Raw genomic sequence first — 10,535 nt, forward strand, 5'->3', positions numbered from 1 at the left:
AGCTTGTTATACAAAATAAAGTTCACCTCCATAAATCTATTATTTAACTCTTGAAGTTGTCTATCAATTCCTTGATAAAGTAATTCAACTTGAAAATAATAGACATTTAAAACTTTTTTAACTTTAGGCTTTGATCATCTTATTATTATGCATCATCCATAATGCCAATATCTGGCTTTACACAAAACAATGAGCTAGCATGCAGTTTTCATTTTATTGAATGTCATGTTTTTTTGGGTTTTGGCAATTGGCCGTAGTTGTTGCTTCGGGGAAAGGGGGACATCAAATTTTGCATAGGGTCAAAATATTCTTTTTCCATATATTAACAAGTAAAAAAAAAATTATGGGGGAATTGCCCCCACAAGACATAGAGTGCATCCGCCATTGGTGCCAATAATGAGTGTCTGGGCTCCTAAGTATCAAAATAAATATATTATATTATTAAATGTATTCTATTATAAAATTTAATGAATTAATTGTCTCTCCAAATCATAATAATAATCATTGTGTAAGAAAAAAAGTATAAAAATAAATGTTATTTTAATTTTTTAACGTAAAATTAGTTATTTTTTTATTTATATCTTTTGTAATATTAATGATGAATAAAAAAATAAAAATGAATTAATAACATAAGATTAATGTTTAGCTTGATTCTTAATAAAATTCACTTTGATCTTTTAAAAAAAATATAAGATTAATTTTTTTAAAATTTTTATTATTTTTCATCCATTTATTAATATTTTGTTCTATTCTACAATTATAATGGAATGAAGGGAGTACATATTTAAAAACATTAAAAATGATATTTTTATTATTATTGTTAAGGGAATTAGTGATAAAACATATTTAATGCTGGTTAAAATATACAATTTTAAATATATATTAATAAACTAATAAATATATAAATGTATATCCTTAATGATTGACTACATAATATATTTAATGCTATTGGAAAGTCAATTTTACTTACAATGAATTAATTATAATATTTCTCCAATATAATGTATTTATTAAATTTAATAAATGTCTGATATGAGTCAATTTTACTAATAAACACTAATTATAATATTTAATTAGAATGACTAACCAAACACAGTAAGTAACTAGTATTTCCCCAACATAGCAAATCCAAAAATTAAATGGCATTATCTTGCTGGTGGCATTTCCTTGTATTGCTGCAAGAACCAAAAGGATTGTTAGATATAAATGCATACATAGGTGACATTATGCATCATATCATCACTTGGAAGAAAAAAGAGAGGCAAAAGTAAAAGATGGCACCTTACATTTCTAGAGATAGAGCCTCTATTTTTGTTTTACTTGCCTCACTAGTCCTTCCCTTTATTCTCCTGGACTATTCTTCTTCTGTGTTGTTTGCAAGTGCAAAATCCCCAGAATCCAAGGATGCTGATTTGTTAGAATTTGCTCTCAATTTGGAATACTTAGAGGCTGAGTTTTTCTTGTTTGGGGCTTTGGGGCATGGATTAGATGTAGTTGCTCCAAACCTAACCGGGGGAGGACCCCTTCCCATTGGTGCCAAAAAGGTTGAACTTGACGATCTTACCAATGATGTCATCTTGCAGTTTGCTTTTCAGGAAGTTGGACACTTAAGGTTTTGTTCTGTCTCTGCTCTTTGCATTTACAATTACTCTTAGGAGGAAAAAAAATTGAGAACATTAGTATCTCAATGGTTGTATCCTAACTAATTGCAGGGCTATAAAGAGCAAAGTGACAGGGTTCCCTAGGCCATTGTTGGATCTAAGCTCAAAATCTTTTGCCAAACTAATGGACAATGCATTTGGGAAACCTCTGGTTCCTCCCTTTGATCCCTATGCTAATTCCCTCAACTTTATAATTGCATCTTATGTGATTCCCTATGTTGGCCTCACTGGTTATGTTGGTGCCAATCGACTACTGGAAAGTGCTACTTCTAGGGAGGTAAAACTCCAAAATCAACTCATCTAATATATTCCTGTATATAATCTTGGCTCATTATCTGGGGATAAAAATCTAGATGCATCACTTTCTTGTCACCCACATATTTTAATCATTTTTGAAATGTACAATTTCGTGACAAAAAATTTCAATTAAAAAATTATGATATCTTTTTTGAATAATAGTATTTGTCTCCTAAATTTAATTATTTTACAAATACACACCTAATATATTTGTTCCATGTATCTTAATTCATCATTAAACTTTACTCTCTTCACTAATCGTCTTTGTTTCCATGGGATACACTTAATCTTTATGTCAAAAAGTATATTATAATAATTATTTATTTAAACTATATGATTAATTTATATTTCTTGTTGACATTTTCAAAGTAACTTTGTAATTAAATATCATTAAGTAATGTTAAGAAAATAATACTCTAAATATTTCATTTTCCTACAAATACGTAATTATTTAAATTGACTATTTTTAATTGGGTAAAATATATATTTGTTTTTAATAGTTTAAAAAATATAATTCCTTAATGGAATGGATTTTATAATATATATAATACTTTTTTCTCTTATAAATGTTAGTCCAAAATCAATTTCAATTGATTATATAAAAAAATTATACTCCTATCATATAATTAATGAATGCATAATTTTAAGAGAAATGTTCTTATTTCGATATAAAAAAAAAGTGTGATCAAATAATGACAATGTGTATATATATACATGAACAGCTTGTTGCGGGGCTTCTAGGAGTAGAGTCTGGACAAGATGCAATTTTAAGAGAATTGTTGTATGAACGTAAAGAACAGTTGGTGTCACCGTACGGAGTGGCCGTGGAAGAGTTCACAAACCGCATTTCTATACTTAGGAGCAAGTTAGGAAACAGAGGTTTGAAAGATGAAGGTATTGTTGTGCCTTTTGGATTGGGTGCCGAGGGTAAAGTTAGAGGTAACATTCTTGCTGGTGACGTAAACTCATTGGCATATTCAAGGACTCCGGAAAAAATATTGAGGATAATATATGGAAGTGGTGATGAACATGTTTGTGGTGGTTTCTATCCTATAGGAGCAAGTGGTCAAATAGCTCAATCTTACTTAAATTAAGCTAAAGTATTTGTTTTAAACTTTTATAGATTATACAACTTGTCTTTAATCCATTGCTAATTTTCTTGTTGCTAAATATTGTTGATGGGTGAAGACCTTGAAAAAACTTTTGATAATATGCAAATAATAAAGTGAAAAATTTGGGGTTTCAATGTGATTTATTGAGATTTAACTCTGAGTAATTTAGCTTTAGTTAGTTATTTGTGGTATAAATGCAAAAGTCAAATTTTTGTTGGAATTTAGGTCTGAATAATTATTAATTACCACTAGTGAAATCAAGAAAAATGATACTAATTTTAATTTTTTTCGATAATCTACCGAGGATCAAACCCTCAATAATATATATATATATATATATATATATATATATATATATATATATAGGGTTTGTGATAAATATTTTTTCATAAATAATTAATATAATTTATTTTAGTCAAAATATAATTGGAAACATTATTGTTAAAACTGTTAATTAATATAATAGCAAGTAAAAATAATATAAAATAATAATTTATTAGTTTTGCTAATAGATTAAAAAAAAAAGCTACATGAAACGAACGATGGATGATCAACACATATTTATTGCATGCTTGAATTAGGATCCAAGACACACATAACAACAAATTCATGTCAAAAGAGGCCAATTGACACAAATGCATAAAACCAATTATAGGTTCCTTTCGAGTTGAAGCGTGATCATCCTATCTAGACATACTATCAAAATATATAGTTGTCCTTCCCCTATTTGTTATGGCTTAAAGAGGAAAGCTAAAAAATGTGGGATTCATGGCATACACAACAATTAGTGAACTTAAAATAAATTATTAGAGATTTTTTTCTTTAAACGAGAAAATTATATATTTGATTTTTTTAACATATGTGACCTTAATTTTTATTTTATAAAAATTAATAGTAATTTTTTTCAAACTAAAAACTTAATATTTAGTTGTTTTATTCTTGTGCTAGTCATGTGGACCTATTGTGCTTTTGTTCCATCACATACGGGACCTAAATATTCAATCTACCAATCAATAAAGTCCAATACAGTTTGTAAATTGGGATCCTTAAACATACTAATAGGGATTAGTCATGAAAAATACTTTATTGAAAGAAATAAAATTTGTTTGAATGATTTTTATATCTCGCCAATTAGTCCAATAATTTTTTACTATGAGGATACCTTGTGTCCAGTAAAATTTAAAAAAATTTAAACGGCTTTATGTTAATCACTTTTGATAATGTGATAATTTTTAGAAATATCTACTTTTTAGAAGTAAGTTACAAACAATTTTTTTATCGTATTTTAAATTAAATCTAAGTAAGTGGTAGATGGATATTTTATTCATTCAATTTCACTATTTTTATTTTTAAAATTTTGATTTGATTTGTCCGAATAATATATGTTCACAGTATATATTAAAGATTTTGTTATTTTTATTATGATCTAAAGAAATTAATTTATAAAAAATATTTAAAACATCCATTAATATAATTTAATAAATTGGTAAGTATATAATAAATATATTTTAGTTAATATATTCAAAATTTGACTACATATTAAATTTAATGAATATAAAATTTAATGGTATTTAGATGTCAAATTTACTTATAATATAAAAATAATAAAAAATATATTTATTAAATATAATATATTTGGTGAATTTAATATATATAGATAGATATTCTTATAAAAAATTTATTGATGTTATAATTAATTTTTTGGTAAATATTAATGTTATTATAATTTAAAAGAATTAGTTTAAAAACATATTTAGGAATATAAAATTCAAACATATAATAATGTAATGTTAATAAATATATAAATATATATATAGGAATTTATTTTTTAATTTCTATACTTAGTAATTTGACTGCATATTATATTTAATACATATAGTATTTAATGTTATTGGGAAGTCAATTTTCCTTATGGTATATATGTTACTTATGATATTTATTAAATTTTTAAATGTAATATACATTTTAATACATTGAAAATTTTATTATTCTTATTGTTGCTTATAAGAAATGTTGGTACATCTTTTTAAATAAAAGAAATATATATATATATATATATATATATATATATATATATATATCTTAATATAGCATTAATAAATTGATAAATATACAAATAAGTATATATAACATTTTATCTTTTAATTTCTATCAATAATAATTTGACTACATATCTTATGTAATGTTATTAGGAAGTCAAATTTACTTTTATAATATATTGACTGTGATATTTATTAAATTTAAATTAATGGTAATTAATTAATAAAACAAAGCAACAAGTATCTTTCTCGCAAAACAAATTAAAAAATGGACTAAGTTGCTTCCTGTTGCCCCCACCACACTTCCTTGTACATAAATGCATACATGGTGGCATATACGCATCATCATTTGAAAAAAGGAAAAAAAGGGGGCATTAAATTTTGAGTAGGGACAAAATATTTTTTTTCCATATATAAAAAACTTCGTACCCCATTGTCCGGATGCTCCTTACCCTTGCATATGCAAAAAGACTGTTTCCGGATTCGAACCCATGACCAACAAGTCACCAAGGCACAACTTTATCGCTGCACCAGGGCTCGCCCTCTCTTTTTCCATATATCAACAAGTAAAAAAAAAAATCTTATGGAGAATCGTCCCCACAAGGCCACAAGAAATAGAGTGCATCCCCCATTGGTATCTGGGTTCCTAAGTATCAAAATAAATATATTATATTATTAAATATATTCTATTATTAAATTTAATAAATTAATTGTCCCTTCAAATCATCATGATAATCATTGAGTAACAAAAAAAAGTATAAAACTAAATGTTACTTTAATTTTTCAACGTAAAATTAATTGTTTTTTTATTTATATCTCTTATAATAACAATGATGAATAAAAAAAATAAAACTGAATTAATAAGATAAGATTAATGTTTAGTTCGATTCTTAATAAAATTTACTTTGGTCTTTTTTAAAAAAAATATAAGATTAATATTTTTATTTTTTTATCCATTTATTAATATCTTGTTATATTCATAGAAGGATAATTATAATGGAACGAAGAAAGTACATATTTAAAAATATTGAAAATGTTATTTTTATTATTATTGTTAAGGGAATTAGTGATAAAATATATTTAATGCTTGTTACAATATAAAATTTTAACTATATATCAATAAACTAATAAATATATAAATGTATATCCTTAATGATTGACTACATAATTTATTAATTTAATGCTATTGGAAAGTCAATTTTACGAATTAATTATAATATTTCTTAAATATAATGTATTTATTAAATTTAATAAATCTCATATGAATCGATTTTACTTATAAGCACTAATTATAATAAAAATTTTATTAGAATGACTAACCAAACACAGTAAGTAACTAGTATTTTCCCAACATAGCAAATCCAAAAATTAAATGGCATTATCTTGCTAGTGGCATTTCCTTGTATTGTTGCAAGAACCAAAAGGATTGTTATATATAAATGCATACATAGGTGACATTATGCATCATATCATCACTTGGAAGAAAAAAGAGAGGCAAAAGTAAAACATGGCACCTCACATTTCTAGAGATAGAGCCTCTATTTTTGTTTTACTTGCCTCACTAGTCCTTCCCTTTATTCCCCTGGACTATTCTTCTTCTGTGTTGTTTGCAAGTGCAAAATCCCCAGAATCCAAGGATGCTGATTTGTTAGAATTTGCTCTCAATTTGGAATACTTAGAGGCTGAGTTTTTCTTGTTTGGGGCTTTGGGGCATGGATTAGATGTAGTTGCTCCAAACCTAACTGGGGGAGGACCCCTTCCCATTGGTGCCAAAAAGGTTGAACTTGACGATCTTACCAATGATGTCATCTTGCAGTTTGCTTTTCAGGAAGTTGGACACTTAAGGTTTTGTTCTGTCTCTGCTCTTTGCATTTACAATTACTCTTAGGAGGATAAAAAATAGAGAACATTAGTATCTCAATGGTTGTATCCTAACTAATTGCAGGGCTATAAAGAGCAAAGTGACAGGGTTCCCTAGGCCATTGTTGGATCTAAGCTCAAAATCTTTTGCCAAACTAATGGACAATGCATTTGGGAAACCTCTGGTTCCTCCCTTTGATCCCTATGCTAATTCACTCAACTTTATAATTGCATCTTATGTGATTCCCTATGTTGGCCTCACTGGTTATGTTGGTGCCAATCGACTACTGCAAAGTGCTACTTCTAGGGAGGTAAAACTCCAAAATCAACTCATTTAATATATTCCTGTATATAAACTTGTCTCATTATCTGGGGATAAATATCTAGATGCATCACTTTCTTGTCACCCACATATTTTAATCATTTTTGAAATGTACAATTTCGTGACAAAAAATTTCAATTAAAAAATTATGATATCTTTTTTGAATAATAGTATTTGTCCCCTAAATTTTATTATTTTACAAAAACACACCTAATATATTTGTTTCATGTATCGTAATTCGTCGTTAAACTTTACTCTCTTCACTGACCCGTCTTTGTTTCTGTGAGATACAGTTAATCTTTATGTCGAAAGTATATTATAATAATTATTTATAGGATTAATTTATATTTCTTGTTGACATTTTTAAAGTAACTTTGTAATTAAATATTATTGAGTAATGTTAAGAAAATAATACTTTGAATATTTGATTTTCCTATAAAGACGTAATTATTTAAATTGACTATTTTTAATTGGGTAAAATATATATTTGTTTTTAATAGTTTAAAAAATATAATTCCTTAATGGAATGAATTTTATAATATATATAATACTTTTTTCTCTTATAAATGTTAGACCAAAATCAATTTCAATTGATTATATAAAAAAATTATACTCCTATCATATAATTAATGAATGCATAATAATTAAAGTGAATGCATGAAATAAAAAATTATACTCCTATCATATAATTAATGAATGCATAATTTTAAGAGAAATGTTCTTATTTCGATATCAGAAAAAAGTGTGATCAAATAATGACAATATGTGTATATATACATGAATAGCTTGTTGCGGGGCTTCTAGGAGTAGAGTCTGGACAAGATGCAATTTTAAGAGAATTGTTGTATGAACGTAAAGAACAGTTGGTGCCACCGTACGGAGTGGCCGTGGAAGAGTTCACAACCCGTATTTCTATACTTAGGAGCAAGTTAGGAAACAGAGGTTTGAAAGATGAAGGCATTGTTGTACCTTTTGGATTGGGTGCCGAGGGCAAAGTTAGAGGTAACATTCTTGCTGGTGACGTAAACTCACTGGCATATTCAAGGACTCCAGAAGAAATATTGAGGATAGTATATGGAAGTGGTGATGAACATGTTTGTGGTGGCTTCTATCCTATAGGAGCAAGTGGTCAAATAGCTCAATCTTACTTAAATTAAGCTAAAGCATTTGTTTTAAACTTTTATAGATTATATAACTTGTCTTTAATCCATTGCTAATTTCCTTGTTGCTAAATATTGTTGATGGGTGAAGACCTTGAAAAAACTTTTGATAATATGCAAATAATAAAGTGAGAAATTTGGGATTTCAATCTGATTTATTGAGATTTAATTCTGAGTAATTTAAATTTAGTTAGTTATCCGTGATATAAATGCAAAAGTTGAATTTTTGTTAAGATTTAGGTCTGGATAATTACTAATTAGCCACTAGTGAAGTCAACAAAAATTATACTACTTTTATTTAATGAATATAAAATTTAATGGTATTGAGATGTCAAATTTACTTATAATATAAAAATAATAAAAAATATATTTATTAAATATAATATATTTGGTGAATTTAATATATATAGATAGATATTCTTATAAAAAATTTATTGATGTTATAATTATTTTTTTGGTACATATTAATGTTATTATAATTTAAAAGAATTAGTTTAAAAACATATTTAGGAATATAAAATTAAAACATATAATAATGTAATGTTAATAAATATATAAATATATATAGGAATTCATTTTTTAATTTTTATACTTAGTAATTTGACTGCATATTATATTTAATACATATAGTATTTAATGTTATTGGGAAGTCAATTTTCCTTATGATATTTATTAAATTTTTAAATGTAATATACATTTTAATACATTGAAAATTTTATTATTCTTATTGTTGCTTATAAGAAATGTTGGTACATCTTTTTAAATAAAAGAAATATATATATATATATATATATATATATATATATATATATATATATATATATCTTAATATAGCATTAATAAATTGATAAATATACAAATAAGTATATATAGCAATTTATCTTTTAATTTCTATCAATAAAAATTTGACTACATATCTTATGTAATTTTATTAGGAAGTCAAATTTACTTTTGCAATATATTGACTGTGATATTTATTAAATTTAAATTAATGGTAATTAATTAATAAGACAAAACAACAAGTATCTTTCTCGCAAAACAAATTAAAAAATGGACTAAGTTGTATCCTGTTGCCCCCACCACACTTCCTTGTACAAGGTGGCATATACGCATCATCATTTGAAAAAAGGAAAAAAAAGGGGGGGCGGGGCATTAAATTTTGAGTAGGGACAAAATATTCTTTTTCCATATATCAACAAGTAAAAATCTTATGGAGAATCGTCAAGAAATAGAGTGCATCCCCCATTAATACCAATAATAAGTGTCTGGATTCCTAAGTATCAAAATAAATATATTATATTATTAAATATATTATATTATTAAATTTAATAAATTAATTGTCCCTTCAAATCATGATAATCATTGAGTAACAAAAAAAGTATAAAACTAAATGTTACTTTAATTTTTTAACGTAAAATTAATTGTTTTTTTTACTTATATCTCTTATAATAATAATGATAAATAAAAAAAGTAAAACTGAATTAATAAGATAAGATTAATGTTTAGGTTCTTAATAAAATTTACTTTGGTCTTTTAAAAAAAATATAAGATTAATATTTTTATTCTTTTTCATCTCTTTATTAATATCTTGTTATATTCATAGAAGGATAATTATAATGGAAGGAAGAAAGTACATATTTAAAAACATTGAAAATGTTATTTTTATTATTATTAAGGGAATTAGTGATAAAACATATTTAATGCCGGTTAAAATATACAATTTTAAATATATATTAATAAACTAATAAATATATAAATGTATATCCTTAATGATTGACTACATAATATATTTAATGCTATTGGAAAGTCAATTTTACTTACAATGAATTAATTATAATATTTCTCCAATATAATGTATTTATTAAATTTAATAAATGTCTGATATGAGTCAATTTTACTAATAAACACTAATTATAATATTTAATTAGAATGACTAACCAAACACAGTAAGTAACTAGTATTTCCCCAACATAGCAAATCCAAAAATTAAATGGCATTATCTTGCTGGTGGCATTTCCTTGTATTGCTGCAAGAACCAAAAGGATTGTTAGATATAAATGCATACATAGGTGACATTATGCATC

The 10,535-nt window shown here is 25.4% G+C and overlaps 2 protein-coding genes across 2 annotated transcripts; both read left to right on the plus strand.

Moving 5' to 3' along the window:
• Window positions 1-1,233: 1,233 nt before the first annotated feature.
• Window positions 1,234-3,085, plus strand: LOC114425525 (desiccation-related protein PCC13-62-like). The gene is made up of 3 exons (XM_028392470.1): window positions 1,234-1,612; window positions 1,713-1,938; window positions 2,681-3,085. Exons 1-3 carry the CDS (start codon window positions 1,275-1,277, stop codon window positions 3,050-3,052), a joined length of 936 nt encoding a protein of 311 aa, XP_028248271.1. The 5' UTR covers window positions 1,234-1,274; the 3' UTR covers window positions 3,053-3,085.
• Window positions 3,086-6,564: 3,479 nt separating this feature from the next.
• On the plus strand, window positions 6,565-8,584 carry LOC114425506 (desiccation-related protein PCC13-62-like). The gene is made up of 3 exons (XM_028392450.1): window positions 6,565-6,954; window positions 7,055-7,280; window positions 8,077-8,584. Exons 1-3 carry the CDS (start codon window positions 6,617-6,619, stop codon window positions 8,446-8,448), a joined length of 936 nt encoding a protein of 311 aa, XP_028248251.1. The 5' UTR covers window positions 6,565-6,616; the 3' UTR covers window positions 8,449-8,584.
• Window positions 8,585-10,535: the final 1,951 nt, after the last annotated feature.

The sequence above is a fragment of the Glycine soja genome, chromosome 9 (assembly GCF_004193775.1).
Source record: "Glycine soja cultivar W05 chromosome 9, ASM419377v2, whole genome shotgun sequence".
In the NCBI taxonomy this organism is placed as follows: Eukaryota; Viridiplantae; Streptophyta; class Magnoliopsida; order Fabales; family Fabaceae; genus Glycine; species Glycine soja.

Bases quoted from the DNA above. Each gene is read 5' to 3' on its own strand.
- LOC114425525 (XM_028392470.1), top strand. From the start codon at position 1,275: ATGGCACCTTACATTTCTAGAGATAGAGCCTCTATTTTTGTTTTACTT. The intron at 1,613-1,712 runs GTTTTGTTCTGT...AACTAATTGCAG, and splicing joins CAGGAAGTTGGACACTTAAG to GGCTATAAAGAGCAAAGTGA. The intron at 1,939-2,680 runs GTAAAACTCCAA...ATACATGAACAG, and splicing joins AAAGTGCTACTTCTAGGGAG to CTTGTTGCGGGGCTTCTAGG.
- LOC114425506 (XM_028392450.1), top strand. From the start codon at position 6,617: ATGGCACCTCACATTTCTAGAGATAGAGCCTCTATTTTTGTTTTACTT. The intron at 6,955-7,054 runs GTTTTGTTCTGT...AACTAATTGCAG, and splicing joins CAGGAAGTTGGACACTTAAG to GGCTATAAAGAGCAAAGTGA. The intron at 7,281-8,076 runs GTAAAACTCCAA...ATACATGAATAG, and splicing joins AAAGTGCTACTTCTAGGGAG to CTTGTTGCGGGGCTTCTAGG.